The sequence below is a fragment of the Bombina bombina genome, chromosome 3, assembly GCF_027579735.1.
Source record: "Bombina bombina isolate aBomBom1 chromosome 3, aBomBom1.pri, whole genome shotgun sequence".
Taxonomy (NCBI): Eukaryota; Metazoa; Chordata; class Amphibia; order Anura; family Bombinatoridae; genus Bombina; species Bombina bombina.
In genome coordinates this window covers 482097009-482119785 of record NC_069501.1, presented here as the reverse complement: position 1 = coordinate 482119785, position 22777 = coordinate 482097009, and the positions used below count along the sequence as shown (strand labels likewise).

The window sequence follows — 22777 nt, the reverse complement described above, 5'->3', positions numbered from 1 at the left end:
ATAAATAGCAAGGAAATCTTCATCACTGTTTTGTAGTTCCTCCCTGTACAGCGATACAAAATATTATGCAACTGCACTGAATTGTTGGGTAGTTGTATAAATTAGTTGGTTTGTTTTCACAATAAATTATTCAATCAACCAATCACAAAAGTGAGAGGGGCAAACCTTTGACAAAAGGCCACCCATGGCCCAGGTCACGTCTATATAATGAATTGTGTGATGAGGAGACTGGTGAAGAACTTATTAAAAAAATAAATTTACATGTAATTACAATTCATTTTATTTACTTATTTATGTTAACTAGGGGGTATAGTACGTATAAACAGTTAAACAAGACTAAGAGGATTTAGTAATTGGAGGGGTGCTTGCAATCAGTGGAGTCTGTTACAGATGTAGAGATAGATTAGAACTTTTTTTTTATATTTGGAGAAATTTTTAGGATAAGGGTCTAAGAGTTTAGGTAAATTAGTGGTGGCGTTATAGCGAATTGCTCTAGAAACGTCATGATAGTCGGTTTTCTCTAAGCAGCCACCAGGTGTCGCTACTGTTTAATGAGTTTAATCAGTAAGAGGTCACTAAAGAGTAATCTTACGATCTGGTCACTAAAATGGCTGCTTTATAAATTGCAGTGCATCCTTGTTAGCACATTACTGAGGATCTATCCCAAAATGTACCACAGATATCAATAAATGTCTATAGCAGGCCTCTTCATAGCTACAGTATATCTACTACACACTATATATGTGAATTATATAATGTATAAAACCCAATTTTTTCTTTCGTGATTCTGATGGAGCATGTAATTTTAAACTTATCATTTTACTCACATTATCTAATTAGCTTTGTTCTCTTGTCATCCTTTGTTGAAAAGCATACCCAGATCTGGACCATCAATGCACTACTGGGAACTAGCTGATAATTGGTGGCTACATACAGTATGTCTGTTTTTATTGGCTCATCCAATGTGTTTACCTAGCTCCCAGTAGTGTACTGCTGCACCTTCAACAAAGGATACTAAGAGAACAAAGCAAATATGACAATAGAAGTAATTTGGAAAGTGATTTAAAACTGCATGTTCTATCTATCTGAATTACAAAAGAAATGTTTTGTTTTTTATGTCCGTTTAACACACAGTGAATATATAGGGGCCGATTTATCAAATGGTGGGCAGACATGATTCGCTGTAGCGAATCATGTCCGGCCAACATCGCTAAATGCCGACAGTATACGCTATCCTCCTTTATCACTGCACAAGCATTTCTGGTGAAATGCTTGTGCAATGCCCCCCCCTGCACATTTGCGGCCAATCGGCCGCTAGCAGGGGTGTCAATCATCCCGATCGGATCTGGATGATTGCAGTCTGCTATCTAAAAGGTGTCGGATGAGTTAAGGACCAGCGATCTTATGACCGCTTCTTCTTAAATTATGTTTCCGGCGAACCACAAACATTGCGGATAAAAACAGAATTTATGCTTACCTGATAAATTACTTTCTCCAACGGTGTGTCCGGTCCACGGCGTCATCCATTACTTGTGGGAATATTCTCTTCCCCAACAGGAAATGGCAAAGAGCACAGCAAAAGCTGCCCATATAGCCCCTCCTCAGGCTCCGCCCCCCAGTCATTTGACCGACGGTTAGGAGAAAAATAGGAGAAACTATAGGGTGCCGTGGTGACTGTAGTGTATAGAGAAAGAAAATTTTTCAAACCTGATTAAAAAACCAGGGCGGGCCGTGGACCGGACACACCGTTGGAGAAAGTAATTTATCAGGTAAGCATAAATTCTGTTTTCTCCAACATTGGTGTGTCCGGTCCACGGCGTCATCCATTACTTGTGGGAACCAATACCAAAGCTTTAGGACACGGATGAAGGGAGGGAGCAAATCAGAAGGCACCACGGCTTGCAAAACCTTTCTCCCAAAAATAGCCTCCGAAGAAGCATAAGTATCAAATTTGTAGAATTTGGCAAAAGTGTGCAGAGAAGAACAAGTCGCTGCCTTACATATCTGAAGACCAAGTCGCTGCCTTACATATCTGATCAACAGAAGCCTCGTTCTTGAAGGCCCATGTGGAAGCCACAGCCCTAGTAGAGTGAGCTGTTCAGGAGGCTGCCGTCTGGCAGTCTTATAAGCCAATCAGATGATGCTTTTCAGCCAGAAAGAAAGAGAGGTAGCAGTAGCTTTTTGTCCTCTCCTCTTACCAGAATAAACGACAAAGATGAAGTTTGTCTGAAATCCTTTGTTGCATCTAAATAGAACTTTAAAGCACGGACCACATCTAAATTGTGTAACAAACGTTCCTTCTTTGAAAATGGATTTGGACACAGAGAAGGAACAACCAATTCCTGGTTAATATTCTTGTTGGAAACTACTTTTGGAAGAAAACCAGGTTTAGTACGCAAAACAACCTTATCTGAATGGAACACCAGATAGGGTGGATCACACTGCAAAGCAGATAATTCAGAAACTCTTCTAGCAGAAGAGATAGCAACCAAAAACAGAACTTTCCAAGATAGTAGCTTGATATCTATGGAATGTAAAGGTTCAAACGGAACCCCTTGAAGAACTGAAAGAACTAAATTTAGACTCTAAGGAGGAGTCATGGGTCTGTAAACAGGCTTGATTCTGACCAAAGCCTGTACAAAAGCTTGTACATCTGGCACAGCTGCCAGTCGTTTGTGTAACAAAACAGATAAAGCAGAAATCTGTCCTTTTAGGGAACTCGCTGACAACCCTTTATCCAAACCCTCTTGGAGAAAGGAGAGAATCTTAGGAATTTTAATCTTACTCCAGGAGAATCCCTTGATTCACACCAACAGATATATTTTTTCCATATTTTATGGTAAATCTTTCTAGTCACAGGTTTTCTGGCTTGGACCAGAGTATCTATCACTGAATTTGAAAACCCACGCTTGGATAAAATAAAGCGTTCAATTTCCAAGCAGTCAGCTGCAGAGAAACTAGATTTGGATGTTCGAATGGACCTTGTACTAGAAGATCCTGTCTCAAAGGTAGCTTCCATGGTGGAGCCGATGACATATTCACCAGGTCTGCATACCAAGTCCTGCGTCGCCACGCAGGAGCTATCAGAATCACCAAGGCCTTCTCCTGTTTGATCCTGGCTACGAGCCTGGGAAGGAGAGGAAACGGTGGAAACACATAAGCTAGGTTGAACGACCAAGGCGCCACTAATGCATCCACTAGAGTCGCCTTGGGATCCCTGGATCTGGACCCGTAGCAAGGAACCTTGAAGTTCTGACGAGACGCCATCAGATCCATGTCTGGAATGCCCCATAATTGAGTTAACTGGGCAAAGACCTCCGGGTGGAGTTCCCACTCCACCGGATGGAAAGTCTGACGACTCAAATAATCCGCCTCCCAGTTGTCTACTCCTGGGATGTGAATTGCAGATAGATGGCAGGAGTGATCCTCCGCCCATTTGATGATCTTGGATACCTCTCTCATCGCCAAGGAACTCTTTGTTCCTCCCTGATGGTTGATGTAAGCTACAGTCGTCATGTTGTCTGACTGGAATCTTATGAATCCGGCCTTCGCTAGTTGAGGCCAAGCCCGGAGCGCATTGAATATCGCTCTCAGTTCCAGGAAGTTTATCGGGAGAAGAGACTCTTCCCGAGACCATAGACCCTAAGCTTTCAGGGAATCCCAGACCGCGCCCCAGCCTAATAGACTGGCGTCGGTCGTGACAATGACCCACTCTGGTCTGCGGAAACTCATTCCCTGAGACAGGTGATCCTGAGTCAACCACCAACGGAGTGAGTCTCTGGTTACCTGGTCTACTTGAATCTGGGGAGACAAGTCTGCATAGTCCCCATTCCACTGATTGAGCATGCACAGTTGTAATGGTCTTAGATGAATTCGAGCAAAAGGAACTATGTCCATTGCTGCAACCATCAATCCTACTACTTCCATGCACTGAGCTATGGAAGGCTGCAGAATAGAGTGAAGAACTTGACAAGCGTTTAGAAGCTTTGACTTTCTGACTTCTGTCAGGAAGATCTTCATTTCTAAAGAATCTATTATTGTTCCCAAAAAGGGAACTCTTGTTGACGGAGACAGGGAACTCTTTTCTACGTTCACCTTCCACCCGTGAGATCTGAGAAAGGCTAGAACAATGTCTGTATGAGCCTTTGCCTTGGAAAGAGACGACGCTTGAATTAGAATGTCGTCTAGATAAGGTGCCACTGCAATGCCCCTCGGTCTTAGAACCGCCAGAAGGGACCCTAGCACCTTTGTGAAAATTCTGGGAGCAGTGGCTAAACCGAACGGAAGAGCCACGAACTGGTAATGTTTGTCCAGAAAGGCGAACCTTAGGAACTGATGATGATCTTTGTGGATAGGAATATGTAGGTATGCATCCTTTAAATCCACGGTAGTCATATATTGACCATCCTGGATTGTAGGTAAAATTGTTCGAATGGTTTCCATTTTGAACGATGGAACTCTGAGAAATTTGTTTAGAATTTTTAAATCCAGAATTGGTCTGAAAGTTCCCTCTTTTTTGGGAACTACAAACAGGTTTGAGTAAAACCCCTGACCTTGTTCCACTGTTGGAACTGGGTGTATCACTCCCATCTTTAACAGGTCTTCTACACAATGTAAGAATGCCTGTCTCTTTATTTGGTCTGAAGATAAGCGAGACATGTGGAACCTTCCCCTTGGAGGAAGTTCCTTGAATTCTAGAAGATAACCCTGAGAGACTATTTCTAGTGCCCAGGGATCCGGAACATCTCTTACCCAAGCCTGAGCAAAGAGAGAGAGTCTGCCCCCTACTAGATCCGGTCCCGGATCGGGGGCTACCCCTTCATGCTGTCTTGGTAGCAGCAGCAGGCTTCTTGGCCTGTTTACCCTTGTTCCAGCCTTGCATTGGTTTCCAAGCTGGTTTAGCCTGGGAAGCGTTACCCTCTTGTCTAGAGGCTGCAGAGTTAGAAGCCGGTCCGTTCCTGAAATTACGAGAGGAACGAAAATTGGACTAATTCTTAGCCTTGAAAGGCCTATCCTGTGGGAGGGCATAGACCTTCCCCCCAGTGATGTCTGAAATAATTTCTTTCAATTCTGGCCCAAAAAGTGCGTGAATTCTGTCCATGACTTCCTCATATGGAGTCTCCTTATTGAGCGACTTTTCTAGTTCATCGAACCAGAAACACGCCGCCGTAGTGACAGGAATAATGCACGAAATTGGTTGGAGGAGGTAACCTTGCTGAACAAAAATCTTTTTAAGCAAACCCTCCAATTTTTTATCCATAGGATCTTTGAAAGCACAATTGTCCTCAATGGGAATAGTCGTGCGTTTGGCTAGCGTAGAAACTGCCCCCTCAACCTTAGGGACTGTTTGCCATGTGTCCTTCCTTGGGTCGACCATGGGGAACAATTTCTTAAATATAGGAGGTGGGACAAAAGGTATGCCTGGTTTCTCCCACTCATTCACTATGTCCGCCACCCTTTTAGGTATCGGAAAGGCATCAGGGTGCACCGGGACCTCTAGGAATTTGTCCATCTTGCACAATTTTTCTGGAATGACCAAAGAGTCACAATCATCCAGTGTAGTTAGCACCTCCTTAAGTAATGCGCGGAGATGCTCTAACTTAAATTTAAACGTCACAACATCAGGTTCTGCCTGTTGAGAAATTCTTCCTGAATCAGAAAGTTCTCCCTCCGACAAACCCTCCCTCACTACCACTTCTGACTGGTGTGAGGGTATGACAGATAAATTTAAAACTGAGCAATCACGCTTTCTTTGAAATGCTGGCAATTTGGATAAAATATTAGCTATGGAATTATCCATTACTGCCGTTAATTGTTGCATAGTAACAAGCATTGGCGAGCTAGATGTACTAGGGGTCGCCTGCGCGGGCATAACTGTTATTGACACAGAAGGAGAGGATGAAGAACTATCCCCACTATCTTCATTTGAGGAATCATCTTGGGCAACCTTATTAAATGTGACAGTACTGTCTTTACTTTGTCTGGACGCCATGGCACAATTATCACATACATTTGAAGGGGGGACCACCTTGGCCTCCATACATACAGAACATGTTCTATCTGAAGGTACAGACTTGTTAGACAGGCTTAAACAGGCTAATAATGCAAAAAAAACGTTTTTAAACAAAACCTTTACTGTCTCTTTAAATGTTAAACAGAGCACACTTTATTTCTGAATGTGTGAAAAACTATGAAGGAAATATCCAATCTTTACCAAATTTTCACCACAGTGTCTTAATGCTTTAAAAGTATTGCACCCCAATTTTCAAGCTTTTAACCCCTTAAATGAGGAAACCGGAGCCATTTAATCAATCAAACCCCACTACAGTCCAAGCCACAGCGTTTGCTGCGACTTCACCTGTCCTTGGGGGGTTATACGATACCAAATTAAGCCTTCCAGGAACGTTTTCAATGATCACCAGACCCTCTCACATGCAGCTGCATGCACTGCAACCAAAAGAAACTGCGCAATTATGGCGCGAAAATGAGGCTCTGCCTACTATAGTGAAAGGCCCTTCCTGACTGGGAAGGTGTCTAAACGACTGCCTGGCGCCTAAAAACGTTCCCCAACAATAAAAGTTTAGAAATCACTTCAAACTTCATAAAAAACTTAAATAAAGCAATCGATTTAGCCCACAAGAGTGTCAACCAGTGTATAGCCCATAATAAGCCTTCATTCTGTTAAGAGTCTAAGAAAATGGCTTACCGATCCCCCAAGAGGGAAAATGACAGTCTTCTAGCATTACACAGTCTTGTTAGAAAATGGACTAGTCATACCTTGAGCAGAAAAGTCTGCAAACTGTTCCCCCCAACTGAAGTTCTCTGGGCTCAACAGTCCTGCGTGGGAACAGCAATTGATTTTATTTAGTGCTGCTAAAATCATACTCCTCTTTTAAACAGAACTCTTCATCCCTTTCTGTTTTAGAGTAAATAGTACAAACCGGCACTATTTTAAAATAACAAACTCTTGATAGAAGAATAAAAAACTACAACTAAACACCACATACTCTTCACCATCTCCGTGGAGATGCTACTTGTTCAGAGCGGCAAAGAGAATGACTGGGGGGCGGAGCCTGAGGAGGGGCTATATGGGCAGCTTTTGCTGTGCTCTTTGCCATTTCCTGTTGGGGAAGAGAATATTCCCACAAGTTATGGATGACGCCGTGGACCGGACACACCAATGTTGGAGAAAAGCAGAATCCACTGCTTAATAAATCTACCCCATAGAGTGTTAAAATAAATGTATGCTAAGTAATCATTTACACTCACTAACTATAACATACAAAAACAAGACCCAGATAACTTGAAAATAAATGTTAACATTTTGCAGAAGTTATTTTCTTTATTATTATTTTTTTTACATTTTGTAAAACCTATATAGAAATAAATCACTAATTGTTTGGGTGCAATAAATAAATGAAGTCACGTGGAAAATGGACCTTGCACCATTTTTGGAAGTATTCTGAGTAAATACAGATTACTTTTTCTGCATTAAGGAATCTTTTTTGCAGTTATATCATACTTACTTTATAAGGGTCAACAGGGTCTTCCCAAGCGACATGGAACATATGACGGATTTCTTCAGCTAATCCTATCCGTGCTCCACTGTTTGCTGCAACATAGATGCGAGGGATCCCCTGAGATCGAGAAAGTTCTGAAGCTCTTAAATAAAGCAGGTCTTCTTGGGGACCAAAAGAACCAATTCTATATGTGATGTCATTTCCTATAACAATGATATCCCGTCCATCTGGATATTCAGGGCTTTTGAGAGTCATTTTCCAAGCTACCATACCAATCTGAAAGGAAAAAATGTTTAATCATGATTAAAACCAGGATGGATTCTACAAACTTTATTATAAGCTTATAACTAGATGGCATTATGTCCCCCTCTAATTGCATAGAATGTTCCCAGACTCTTCCCCCTTTTGCTGGCGAGGGTGTTTGTCGACGGGAGACCCATTTCACATATGGTGGGTGTGCCAAATCATTAAACCCTTATGGGCCAAACTGCACACTCTTTGAACCTTACTGGGGCTGGTGGAGGTCTTGCCCCCTGAAGTCGCTCTTCTTCCTCTAAATCTCCAGCACCACTCTGTACCCGCACACTCCCTACTGATAACAATCCTGATGGCGGTAAAACTCATAATCGCGAGAAATTGGAAGAAACCCAATATCCCTCACTGGCAGGCACTGATACATTTAATCACATATTTTAAATCTATGGAGAATTATGTTTATACCTCGCGCCAGCAAATTGAACTATATGTACAGATTTGGGAGCCTTGGGAGAACCTGGGTGAAAACAAAATACTTTCTTTCTAGGGAGTAAGGAACAATAACTGCTCATCTTCTATATGGTGGGGGGGACTGTATGAAAATCCCCCCCCTTTTTTTCTCCTTCCTTCTTTCCCTCCCTTCTATCCCTTTATCTCTGCTGAATAAATTGGACTATTGACTACTCATAAACTCATCATAGCATTCCTGGGTCCACCTGGGGCCCTAAATATATCATTCCCAGACCCCTAACTTTAAAATCACACAGAAATATTGCGCCCAGTAGGGGCCATTTGATTACATAAAAAAATAAATGTTTGCCATAACCTTTCATTATCAAATATGTGTAAAATTAGATATTCTATATCTACTGTGAAACTGCACTGATTGTAAAAGTTCTTGTGTTAGAGGGCGGTTGACGGTCCTGTGTTTGGTACTCCGATCGCACCTGATTAATCCATGTATGTTTGTTTTAATGCTTGCACTGTTGTGTTTATTAAAAAACCAGGGTGGATAAAAATCAATTATATTTTTGTTTAAACAATACAAAAAAATCTGATATTTTTATTTAAATAGGATTTAAAAAAAAAAAAGATAGTAGATAGTTTCTATTTAAGATACCTTATATTATAAAGGTTATTCATCCCGAAACAAGGATTAGATGCTGTATATTCATGGCTGCAATGCTTAATTTGTTTTGTAAATGAATTCTATTCACAATATCATGCTTTCCCAGAGGTCAGTGTAAGATTATTTGGGGCAATTTTTCTATTTTAAAGATATCATAACAAATTATTGGTTGTATAGTTCTAAAAACTGTGATTTTGTGTCTGCAGAAATAACATTCACCTTCTTCACAGCAAAAAGGTTATAAAATAAACACACATAGTTGAGAAATGGGGCCTAGCTGAACACATTGCGTGAGATAGCTCACAGTAGTGCATTGCTTCTGAGCCAACCTATGTATCCTTTTTAACAATGGATACCAAGAGAACAAAGCAAATTAGATAAGAGAAGTAAATAGGAAAATTGTTAAAAATGACATGTTCTTTCTGAATCATTAAAGTTTAATTTTGACTTTACTGTCCCTGTAATGCCATTGCTCCCCTGCAAATCTATGTACAAAGAATCAACCCATACTAACTTTCAAGAAGCTCAATAAATAGAAGATTGTTTGGAGTGAAATAGATCTGCACAAGGACCTAAGTATGAGGAGGGAGGAGCAAGCATTAAAAATGAAATAGAATGTTATTGTTTTAGTTAAATAAAACTAAATTGTTGTTATTAAGGTAAATGTTCTCCTTTCAATACAGGTGAAAAGTTGAACAAATATGAATGATTAACATATTAAACTGAAGAGAGTTCACCTCCTAATAATTTCGTTATCTATCTATCTCTAATGATACATAACCAAATCAGTAATGGTCCGATATAACAGGAAAAATAATCTGAAAAGTTATTCTAAAAATGAAAACCATGATTTAAATCAGTCTTACTGACTAGTGATTTAAATTGGAATTAAAATCATGATTTAAATCAATTTCATTTAAATCAAATCCACCCTGATTAAAACTGAAAATATCTGGAACTGAGATATTATAGGATAGCAAGAGAATGAAGCAAATTTGATAATAAAAGTAAATAAAAGTTGTTTCATATTGTATGCTCCGTCTGAATTCTGAAACTTTTTTTGGGGATTCACGTTCCTTTAATTATGTGTAATGGAACAATGTTACAATATAGCTTTCCTGTTCTGACAAATGGACAGGTTTTACAAGCCCTAGCCCTGTTTCATATCTGTTCCTAACATAGTAGATGAGGTTGAAAGAAGACAGAAGTCCATTCAACCTATACAGATCCTACCTGATTTACAATAAAAGCTCCAATTGATCTTATCTCAATCCCATTAAACAAAAGTGACCCATTTAACACAAGCAAACATATCCCTTAATTAATTTTTAAATATAGCTAAGGTATTGGCACTCACTACCTCCTCAGGTAATGAGTTCCACAATTTAATTGCTCTTACAGTGAAAAAATGTTTACGTTGCAGGAGATTAAATCATGTTTCCTCAAAATCTAATATTGTGACATCTTTTCACAAACAATTTCCTTGGAATAAACAGAGCTTCCGCCAACTCTGTATTTGGGCCTTGAATATATTTATATAGAGTAATCATATCACCTCTCAAGTGCCCTTTTTTCTAGAGAAAACAGTTTAAGTTTGGCTAACCTCTCCTCATAGTTTAAATTCTCCACTCCCCTAATTACTTTTGTGGCTCTTCTCTAAACTTTTTTCTAACTCTGCAATGACTTTTTTTTGTTTCATTGTCCCCAGAACTGCAATTCCATGCTAAAGGTGGTCTTACCATAGATTTATATAGTGACAGAATTTTGCCTTCCTCTCTTGCATTAATGCCTCTTTTAATACATGCAAGTATCTTATTAGTTACTGCCCTGCATTGTGCACCAATTTTTAGCTTGTTATCTATAAGTACTCCCAAATCCCTTTCCTCCTTTGTTTTGCCAAGTCTAGTCACAATTAAATAATAGGTTGATTGCTTATTTTTACTTCCAAATGTTGAACCTTACATTTTCCAGTATTGAATCTCATTTTCCATTTACCAGTCCATTCTTTAAATTTTTGTAAATACCTCTGCAAAGCAATTTCATCCTGCATTGACCTAAAGATCTATGGAAACCACAAGCAGCAGTTGACAATGACACTTGCTATGCCATGGTGGAATAAGGCAAGGGGCAGGATGTAAGATGAAGAAGGAAGGCACTGAGGTTGAAATCGATCAGAGACTGCTTGAGAGCAGTATGTGAACCTGGATCAGATGTGAATTCCCAATGTTTAAACTGAAAATTAATATTACAATTTCCTTTAAAGAGAAAAAAGTAAAGTAGCATCTATTTGGGGGGGGGGCTGTCTTGTTAATTTCGTCAGAGGGGAGACCTACTGCCTAAGACTTTGAAAATCCCTGCTTACGTCCAATCTGAGTAAGATCTGTTTACTACTACTCGTTGCTCCCTGTCTTTAATCCAGTTATTTATCCATGAGCTAACATTTTCAGCTATTCCCAGTCCTTTACTTTTGTACATTAATCTCTCATGTGGCACTGTATCAAACGCCTTTGCAAAATCCAAGTATATCACATCAACTGATTCCTCTTTATCTATATTTTTACTTACTGCCTCGTAGAATCTAATTAGATTAGGTTGACATGATCTGTTCCTTATAGAGCCATGCTGTTTTGAACTCATAATCTTGTTTCCACGAATATGCTCATCAATATAATCCTTTATAATCCCTTTAAGTATCTTCCCCACACTTAATGTAAGACTAACTGGTCTAAAGCATCCTGGATCAGCCCTGCTTCCCTTTTGAAAAAGTGGCACCACATTAGCTTTACGACAGTCCTGGGGTACTTTGCTTGAGTATAATGAGTCTTGAAAAATTAAGAGTAGAGGTTTGGCTATAACAGTGTTAAAGGGACAGGAAAACCCAAAACTGTCTTTCATTATTTGGATAGAATGTACAATTTTAAACAACTTTCCAATTTACTTCTATTTTCAAATTTGCTTAATTCTCTTGTTATCCTTTACTGAAGGAACAACATTGCACTACTGACAGCTAGCTGAAGACATCTAGGTTAGCCAATCACAAGAGACAAATGTGTGCAGGCACCAATCAGCAGCTAGCTCCCACTAATGTAGGATATGTGCATATTCTTTTTAACAAGGGATACCAAGAGAATGAACCACATTTGAAAATAGAAATTAATTTAAAAGTGTCTTAAAATTAAATGTTCTATCTGAATCATGCAAGTTTAATTTTGAGTTTCCTATCCCTTTAAGTATAGTATAGTAATTGCATTCAGGAGAGATTATAAGATAAGAAACTGGAAAGCGATGAAGACTTTGTCAAAGTGAATGTAAACTTAAGACTAGTGCCCCATGGTATGGGGTAGACTTTTAAAAATTAACAAGGGTTTAATTCATCAAATCTTTTATATGTATGTATTTTGCCCAATTTGTACCTATTTACCGCTGCGTCGATAAGCGCTGCTCTCCCGCCTACCATATTGTCGAATTGATTGACAGATGATGATTTGTAAAAGAGCTAATCCTTGTTTCCCCCCCGGGGCGTTCAGACCCTTTGCATAAACGTCACGGCCCGGGGGGGAAACAAGGATTAGTTCTTTTAAAAATCTTCATCTGTCAATCAATTAGACAAAATGGAGAACGGGAGAGCTGCGCTTATCGTTGCAGCGGTAAATTGGTAACAATTGGGCAAAATACATAAAAATAAAAGATTTGATGAATTAAACCCTGGCTAATTTTTAAAAGTCTATCCAATGCCGTGGGGCACTAGTATTAAGTTTACATTCACTTTAACATAATGGCTTAGCCTAGTCTAGCCCAGTAACAATTGGCTCCTTTAAATAAAGCAAATAGTGGGTGGAGTTTGGGCATTGAAAAAGAAAACATTTCAAATTCACCCATTATGTTAATGTAATGCAAGTCTGCAGAAAAATCTTGTAATTACAAGGTGTTTACTGTCCCTTTAAAAGAAGGTATCTTGTGTGCTGTGATGTGAGACATAAAAAGTTGTCAAGTCACATTATGGGGTAGATTTATCATATGTCGGACATGATCCAATGTAGCGGAACATGTCCGCCCAACATCGCTTAATTTAACATTGCACAAGCATTTGAAATGCTTGTGCAATGCCGCCCCTGCACATTCGCGGCCAATTGGCTGGTAGTAGGGGGTGTCAATCATCCCGATAGTATCCGATCGGGATGATTGTTGTCCGCCACCTCATAGGTGGCAGATGAGTTAAGGAGCAGCGGTCTTACAACCTAAAGGCTCGCACAGAAACAGCTGCGTCCACAGCATAATAAATCTACCCCATGAATCAGTGGGACACACATCACAATATGGAGAACTTTATCATTTGCAGCGTTTGAGGCTCTGTGGTGAGCCTGCAACCACAAATTTAAGCAGAAACTGCCTCTTCATCCTCACCACCACTTCTGAGGTGGAGAAATTAATCACCCTGACACTCACTTGTTCTGGGTGATCGACATGCCTGCTCTCGCACACTTGGTTGTGTAAGAGTATGGGGCAGGATTGCACAACAGAGCTCTTGTGTAATGGTAAATGTCGCCATGCAATGCTACATCTCAAGTGGTGATAAATGTGGCTTCAATTATCAAAAACAGCTATTTCATATACAAAAATATAACTAAAGCAGCAATTGCTCATACAATTTACACTCTGCAGATGTTATAACAAGTCATTGAAAACACATTAAGGGGGAACCCAATTGTACAGTATAGTGCCAATTTGAACAGCATTTACTTCACATTTTAGGCAAAAAAAACAAAACATTCTGCACTTTTATGTAGATGATACATTTTGACAGCAAATTTTGATTTAGTTTTAGTCATAGTCTTTTGACTAAAATGCCATTTAATTTTAGCCATATTTTAGTCATCTTATTTGTTTTAGTTTTAGTCGACTAAATATATAGTAGTTAAAGTGTAATGCATTATATAAGCATTCCTCTAGAATTTCCAAACTCATTATATACTCTGGAGAAAACAACTATTAACCTGTTATTACTTATGGTATTAAAAGGAAAGTCTACACCATAATTTGTATTGTTTTAAAAGATAGATAATCCCTTTATTACCCATTCCCTAGTTTTGCATAACCAACACAGTTATATTAATACACTTTTTACCTATGTGATTACCTTATATCTAAGCCCCTCAGACATCCCCCTTATCTCAGCTCTTTTGACTGACTTGCATTTTAGCCAATCAGTGCTTACTCTTAGGTAACTCCACGTGCGTCAGCACAGTGTTATCTATATGACTCACATGAACTAACACCCTTTACTGGTGAAAAACTATCAAAATGAATTCAGCTTAGAGGCTGCCTTCAAGGTCTAAGAAATTAGCATATGAACCCCCTAGGTTTAGCTTTCAACTAACAATACCAAGAGAACAAAGCAAAAATGGTGATTAAAAAAATTTGGAAAGTTATTTAAAATGACATGCCCTATCTGGATCATGAAAGTTTATTTTGGACTAGACTGTCCCCTTAAGGTTTGAACAAGCAATGCAAACACAGATTTAATTGTTGTGATATACAACTTCTTTATCTTAGAAATTAAATAAAACCAAATCTCAAAGAAAAAAAATGGATTTTCCACAAAGGACCAGTAATTAGATATACATTGAATATAACAACTAGATAGATACATCAACAGTTTTTCGTTATAGTTTTAGTCATTATAACTTAGTTTATATTTAGTTTTAGTGACTGAAAAAGTGTTGACGAAAAACTATGCCGAAAAATATTAGTCGACTAACTTAACACTAGATGATAGACAATTTGTTAATACAAGGACGTGATTTAAAGGGACACTCAATCAAAATTAAACTTTAATTATTCAGATAGCGTATGCCATTTTAAACAACTTTCCAATTTACTTCTATTAACTAAATGTGTACATTCTTTTTATATTTAAACATTTTGAGTCTCAAGCTCCTACTGAGCAAGTGCAAGAATAAGTGTGTATGCATTTGTGAATGGCTGATGGCTGTCACATGGTACGTGTATGCATTTGTGATTGGCTGATGGCTGTCACATGGTACAGGGGGAGTGGAAAGACACATAACTTTAAATTGTCAGAAAAAAAACCTACTACTCATTTGAAGTTCAGACTAAGTGCTATAGCATTGTCTTGTTATCTTGTATTTGTTGATTATACAAATCTACTGTGTTGACTGGTCCTTTAAAGGGACAGTAAACCTTAAAAACAGAATTTATGTTTACCTGATAAATTACTTTCTCCAACGGTGTGTCCGGTCCACGGCGTCATCCTTACTTGTGGGATATTCTCTTCCCCAACAGGAAATGGCAAAGAGCCCAGCAAAGCTGGTCACATGATCCCTCCTAGGCTCCGCCTACCCCAGTCATTCGACCGACGTTAAGGAGGAATATTTGCATAGGAGAAACCATATGGTACCGTGGTGACTGTAGTTAAAGAAAATAAATTATCAGACCTGATTAAAAAAACCAGGGCGGGCCGTGGACCGGACACACCGTTGGAGAAAGTAATTTATCAGGTAAACATAAATTCTGTTTTCTCCAACATAGGTGTGTCCGGTCCACGGCGTCATCCTTACTTGTGGGAACCAATACCAAAGCTTTAGGACACGGATGAAGGGAGGGAGCAAATCAGGTCACCTAAATGGAAGGCACCACGGCTTGCAAAACCTTTCTCCCAAAAATAGCCTCAGAAGAAGCAAAAGTATCAAACTTGTAAAATTTGGTAAAAGTGTGCAGTGAAGACCAAGTCGCTGCCCTACATATCTGATCAACAGAAGCCTCGTTCTTGAAGGCCCATGTGGAAGCCACAGCCCTAGTGGAATGAGCTGTGATTCTTTCGGGAGGCTGCCGTCCGGCAGTCTCGTAAGCCAATCTGATGATGCTTTTAATCCAAAAAGAGAGAGAGGTAGAAGTTGCTTTTTGACCTCTCCTTTTACCGGAATAAACAACAAACAAGGAAGATGTTTGTCTAAAATCCTTTGTAGCATCTAAATAGAATTTTAGAGCGCGAACAACATCCAAATTGTGCAACAAACGTTCCTTCTTTGAAACTGGTTTCGGACACAGAGAAGGTACGATAATCTCCTGGTTAATGTTTTTGTTAGAAACAACTTTTGGAAGAAAACCAGGTTTAGTACGTAAAACCACCTTATCTGCATGGAACACCAGATAAGGAGGAGAACACTGCAGAGCAGATAATTCTGAAACTCTTCTGGCAGAAGAAATTGCAACTAAAAACAAAACTTTCCAAGATAATAACTTAATATCAACGGAATGCAAGGGTTCAAACGGAACCCCCTGAAGAACTGAAAGAACTAAATTGAGACTCCAAGGAGGAGTCAAAGTTTTGTAAACAGGCTTAATTCTAACCAGAGCCTGAACAAAGGCTTGAACATCTGGCACAGCAGCCAGTTTTTTGTGAAGTAACACCGACAAGGCAGAAATCTGTCCCTTCAGGGAACTAGCAGATAATCCTTTTTCCAATCCTTCTTGAAGGAAGGATAGAATCCTAGGAATCTTAACCTTGTCCCAAGGGAATCCTTTAGATTCACACCAACAGATATATTTTTTCCAAATTTTGTGGTAAATCTTTCTAGTTACAGGCTTTCTGGCCTGAACAAGAGTATCGATAACAGAATCTGAGAACCCACGCTTCGATAAAATCAAGCGTTCAATCTCCAAGCAGTCAGCTGGAGTGAAACCAGATTCGGATGTTCGAACGGACCCTGAACAAGAAGGTCTCGTCTCAAAGGTAGCTTCCAAGGTGGAGCCGATGACATATTCACCAGATCTGCATACCAAGTCCTGCGTGGCCACACAGGAGCTATCAAGATCACCGACGCCCTCTCCTGATTGATCCTGGCTACCAGCCTGGGGATGAGAGGAAACGGCGGGAACACATAAGCTAGTTTGAAGGTCCAAGGTGCTACTAGTGCATCCACTAGAGCCGCCTTGGGATCCCTGGATCTGGACCCGTAGCAAGGAACTTTGAAGTTCTGACGAGAGGCCATCAGATCCATGTCTGGAATGCCCCACAGCTGAGTGACTTGGGCAAAGATTTCCGGATGGAGTTCCCACTCCCCCGGATGCAATGTCTGACGACTCAGAAAATCCGCTTCCCAATTTTCCACTCCTGGGATGTGGATAGCAGACAGGTGGCAGGAGTGAGACTCCGCCCATAGAATGATTTTGGTCACTTCTTCCATCGCTAGGGAACTCCTTGTTCCCCCCTGATGGTTGACGTACGCAACAGTTGTCATGTTGTCTGATTGAAACCGTATGAACTTGGCCCTCGCTAGCTGAGGCCAAGCCTTGAGAGCATTGAATATCGCTCTCAGTTCCAGAATATTTATCGGTAGAAGAGATTCTTCCCGAGACCAAAGACCCTGAGCTTTCAGGGATCCCCAGACCGCCTCAGCCCATCAGACTGGCGTCGGTCGTGACAATGACCCACTCTGGTCTGCGGAATGTCATCCCTTGTGACAGGTTGTCCAGGGACAGCCACCAACGGAGTGAGTCTCTGGTCCTCTGATTTACTTGTATCTTCGGAGACAAGTCTGTATAGTCCCCATTCCACTGACTGAGCATGCACAGTTGTAATGGTCTTAGATGAATGCGCGCAAAAGGAACTATGTCCATTGCCGCTACCATCAACCCGATCACTTCCATGCACTGAGCTATGGAAGGAAGAGGAACGGAATGAAGTATCCGACAAGAGTCTAGAAGTTTTGTTTTTCTGGCCTCTGTCAGAAAAATCCTCATTTCTAAGGAGTCTATTATTGTTCCCAAGAAGGGAACCCTTGTTGACGGGGATAGAGAACTCTTTTCCACGTTCACTTTCCATCCGTGAGATCTGAGAAAGGCCAGGACAATGTCCGTGTGAGCCTTTGCTTGAGGAAGGGACGACGCTTGAATCAGAATGTCGTCCAAGTAAGGTACTACAGCAATGCCCCTTGGTCTTAGCACAGCTAGAAGGGACCCTAGTACCTTTGTGAAAATCCTTGGAGCAGTGGCTAATCCGAAAGGAAGCGCCACGAACTGGTAATGTTTGTCCAGGAATGCGAACCTTAGGAACCGATGATGTTCCTTGTGGATAGGAATATGTAGATACGCATCCTTTAAATCCACCGTGGTCAAGAATTGACCTTCCTGGATGGAAGGAAGAATAGTTCGAATGGTGTCCATCTTGAACGATGGAACCTTGAGAAACTTGTTTAAGATCTTGAGATCTAAGATTGGTCTGAACGTTCCCTCTTTTTTGGGAACTATGAACAGATTGGAGTAGAACCCCATCCCTTGTTCTCTTAATGGAACAGGATGAATCACTCCCATTTTTAACAGGTCTTCTACACAATGTAAGAATGCCTGTCTTTTTATGTGGTCTGAAGACAACTGAGACCTGTGGAACCTCCCCCTTGGGGGAAGTCCCTTGAATTCCAGAAGGTAACCTTGGGAGACTATTTCTAGCGCCCAAGGATCCAGAACATCTCTTGCCCAAGCCTGAGCGAAGAGAGAGAGTCTGCCCCCCACCAGATCCGGTCCCGGATCGGGGGCCAACATTTCATGCTGTCTTGGTAGCAGTGGCAGGTTTCTTGGCCTGCTTTCCCTTGTTCCAGCCTTGCATTGGTCTCCAAGCTGGCTTGGCTTGAGAAGTATTACCCTCTTGCTTAGAGGACGTAGCACCTTGGGCTGGTCCGTTTCTACGAAAGGGACGAAAATTAGGTTTATTTTTTGCCTTGAAAGGCCGATCCTGAGGAAGGGCGTGGCCCTTACCCCCAGTGATATCAGAGATAATCTCTTTCAAGTCAGGGCCAAACAGCGTTTTCCCCTTGAAAGGAATGTTAAGTAGCTTGTTCTTGGAAGACGCATCAGCCGACCAAGATTTCAACCAAAGCGCTCTGCGCGCCACAATAGCAAACCCAGAATTCTTAGCCGCTAACCTAGCCAATTGCAAAGTGGCGTCTAGGGTGAAAGAATTAGCCAATTTGAGAGCATTGATTCTGTCCATAATCTCCTCAAAGGGAGGAGAATCACTATCGACCGCCTTTATCAGATCATCGAACCAGAAACATGCGGCTGTAGCGACAGGGACAATGCATGAAATTGGTTGTAGAAGGTAACCTTGCTGAACAAACATCTTTTTAAGCAAACCTTCTAATTTTTTATCCATAGGATCTTTGAAAGCACAACTATCCTCTATGGGTATAGTGGTGCGTTTGTTTAAAGTGGAAACCGCTCCCTCGACCTTGGGAACTGTCTGCCATAAGTCCTTTCTGGGGTCGACCATAGGAAACAATTTTTTAAATATGGGGGGAGGGACGAAAGGAATACCGGGCCTTTCCCATTCCTTATTAACAATGTCCGCCACCCGCTTGGGTATAGGAAAAGCCTCTGGGAGCCCCGGCACCTCTAGGAACTTGTCCATTTTACATAGTTTCTCTGGGATGACCAACTTGTCACAATCATCCAAAGTGGATAATACCTCCTTAAGCAGAATGCGGAGATGTTCCAACTTAAATTTAAATGCAATCACATCAGGTTCAGCCTGTTGAGAAATGTTCCCTGAATCAGTAATTTCTCCCTCAGACAAAACCTCCCTGGCCCCATCAGACTGGGTTAGGGGCCCTTCGGAAATATTATTATCAGCGTCGTCATGCTCTTCAGTATCTAAAACAGAGCAGCCGCGCTTACGCTGATAAGTGTTCATTTTGGCTAAAATGTTTTTGACAGAATTATCCATTACAGCCGTTAATTGTTGCATAGTAAGGAGTATTGGCGCGCTAGATGTACTAGGGGCCTCCTGAGTGGGCAAGACTCGTGTAGACGAAGGAGGGAATGATGCAGTACCATGCTTACTCCCCTCACTTGAGGAATCATCTTGGGCATCATTGTCATTATCACATAAATCACATTTATTTAAATGAATAGGAATTCTGGCTTCCCCACATTCAGAACACAGTCTATCTGGTAGTTCAGACATGTTAAACAGGCATAAACTTGATAACAAAGTTACAAAAACCGTTTTAAAATAAAACCGTTACTGTCACTTTAAATTTTAAACTGAACACACTTTATTACTGCAATTGCGAAAAAACATGAAGGAATTGTTCAAAATTCACCAAATTTTCACCACAGTGTCTTAAAGCCTTAAAAATATTGCACACCAAATTTGGAAGCTTTAACCCTTAAAATAACGGAACCGGAGCCGTTTTGAACTTTAACCCCTTTATAGTCCCTGGTATCTGCTTTGCTGAGACCCAACCAAGCCCAAAGGGGAATACGATACCAAATGACGCCTTCAGAAAGTCTTTTCTAAGTATCAGAGCTCCTCTCACATGCGACTGCATGCCATGCCTCTCAAAAACAAGTGCGCAACACCGGCGCGAAAATGAGGCTCTGCTTATGCTTTGGGAAAGCCCCTACAGAATAAGGTGTCTAATACAGTGCCTGCCGATATTATTATATCAAAATACCCAGATAAAATGATTCCTCAAGGCTAAATATGTGTTAATAATGAATCGATTTAGCCCAGAAAAAGTCTACAGTCTTAATAAGCCCTTGTGAAGCCCTTATTTACAATCGTAATAAACATGGCTTACCGGATCCCATAGGGAAAATGACAGCTTCCAGCATTACATCGTCTTGTTAGAATGTGTCATACCTCAAGCAGCAAGAGACTGCACACTGTTCCCCCAACTGAAGTTAATTGCTCTCAACAGTCCTGTGTGGAACAGCCATGGATTTTAGTGACGGTTGCTAAAATCATTTTCCTCATACAAACAGAATTCTTCATCTCTTTTCTGTTTCTGAGTAAATAGTACATACCAGCACTATTTCAAAATAACAAACTCTTGATTCAATAATAAAAACTACAGTTAAACACTAAAAAACTCTAAGCCATCTCCGTGGAGATGTTGCCTGTACAACGGCAAAGAGAATGACTGGGGTAGGCGGAGCCTAGGAGGGATCATGTGACCAGCTTTGCTGGGCTCTTTGCCATTTCCTGTTGGGGAAGAGAATATCCCACAAGTAAGGATGACGCCGTGGACCGGACACACCTATGTTGGAGAAAATAATGTTATATAATTCTGCACATAGTGCAGAATTATATAACATTATTTAAGTGCTATAGTTCTAAACGGCTTTTTTCTCTTCAAATAAGTAAAAATTACGGCGCTTTTACAGACCCGCTCTCTGCTGAGCGGGTCTGTAATATTCAGTCAGCGCATCGGGCCAGCTGTATAGTCACAGCCCGGCCCGACCACGCCATAGCACTAAGTGCAGCTCGCTCCTGTGACAGGAGCGAGCTGCACTTAGTCTTATGGCGCGATCGGGCCGGGCTGTGACTATACAACTGGCCCGATGCGCTGACTGAATATTACAGACCCGCTCAGCAGAGAGCAGAGAGCGGGTCTGTAAAAGCGCCGTAATTTTTACTTATTTGAAGAGAAAAAAGCCGTTTAGAACTATAGCACTTAAATAATGTTATATAATTCTGCACTATGTGCAGAATTATATAACATTATTTTTAAGGTTTACTGTCCCTTTAATCCTAAAGGAGTGGAAATCTAGAAATTCCCCTACCCTATCTGTATTTATTAAAATGATACACTCCAAAATTGTATTCAAGCAGTTTAACGTCATGACATCTCAGGATAGACAGATCTCTTCTTTTTTTAGTAAATGACTTAAAATTATTCTAGCCTACCCAATAATGGTTTAATTTATGCTTACACTACAATTCCACAAATCTGATTTTTTTTCAATCTTTGGCCTTAAGAGAAATTATCCCACCAGCATGGTCTTTGGCTGATTACCCGGGATGAGGGTGAAAGAGAAGGAGGTGGCTGAAAATGGGCCCTAATGTTATCTTTGTCCCTAGTCTACAGATTATATAATTTAGATTACTACTTATTTCTGGGACAACTTTGTTTTCACGGAGAACATCTATACACCTTATAAGGGCTGAGAGCATAAGTTGATAAGAAAATATGAGGTTCATCTGTTGACTGTAATAAGTTGCAATAAGTGATAACATAGATTCATTTATTTTGTTCCTCTTCTAATTGTATCTCCAGTACTCAATATGCTTTCGTTTTTGTGTGCAGATGTATTTGTTGCATATGATATAACAAATGTTATATGACGTCCTATAAACTCTAATAAAAAAGAAATATATATATAAAAAGCATATTACATTCTTCATTTGTTCAAGCAGAAGTGCAACTCTAAAATATTAAAAAGAACTGTATCCGTTGTAATGCCATTGCACATATTACTTAGCCGTCTGTATAGGACTGGAAGTCCAAAGAGATTTGTTCTGATTGGATTTCTTCCCAAAACGTCCCTCCCTAACATTTTAGTCCAATTTTAGTTATATTAAAGGGACATGAAACCCAAAAAAATTCTTTCATGATTTAGATAGAGAATATCATTTTAAACAACATTCCAATTTACTTCTATTATCTAATTTGCTTCATTGTTTAGATATCATTTGTTGAAGAAATAGTATGCACATGTGTGAGCCAATCACATGAGGCATATATGTGCAGCCACCAATCAGGAGCTACTGAGCATATCTAGTTATGCTTTAAAACAAAGGATATCAAGAGAATGAAGCAAATAAAATAAAAGAAGTAAATTGGAAAGTTGTTTTAAATGGCATATTCTTCTAAATCATGAAAGAAAAAATTTGGGTTTCATGTCCCTTTAAGTTTTAGTCACTGAAAAAGTGTTGACGAAAACTATGACGAAAATTATTTGTCGACTAACTTAACACTGGATGATAGACAATTTGTTAATATAATGTCCCTTTGTATATATGGATTTCTGATCTACTTCTGAATCTGAGAACATATCATTCACAATGCAA

At 40.2% G+C, this 22777-nt stretch overlaps 1 protein-coding gene across 1 annotated transcript in view; it reads right to left on the bottom strand.

The window, feature by feature from the left end:
- ACACA (acetyl-CoA carboxylase alpha) overlaps positions 1-22777 on the bottom strand; it is a 1007059-nt gene that overhangs the window by 351829 nt on the left and 632453 nt on the right. Inside the window, exon 42 of the mRNA XM_053706820.1 lies at positions 7527-7796. Within this exon, the coding sequence (XP_053562795.1) occupies positions 7527-7796 (270 nt within the window). The remainder of the gene's footprint in view (positions 1-7526; positions 7797-22777) is intronic.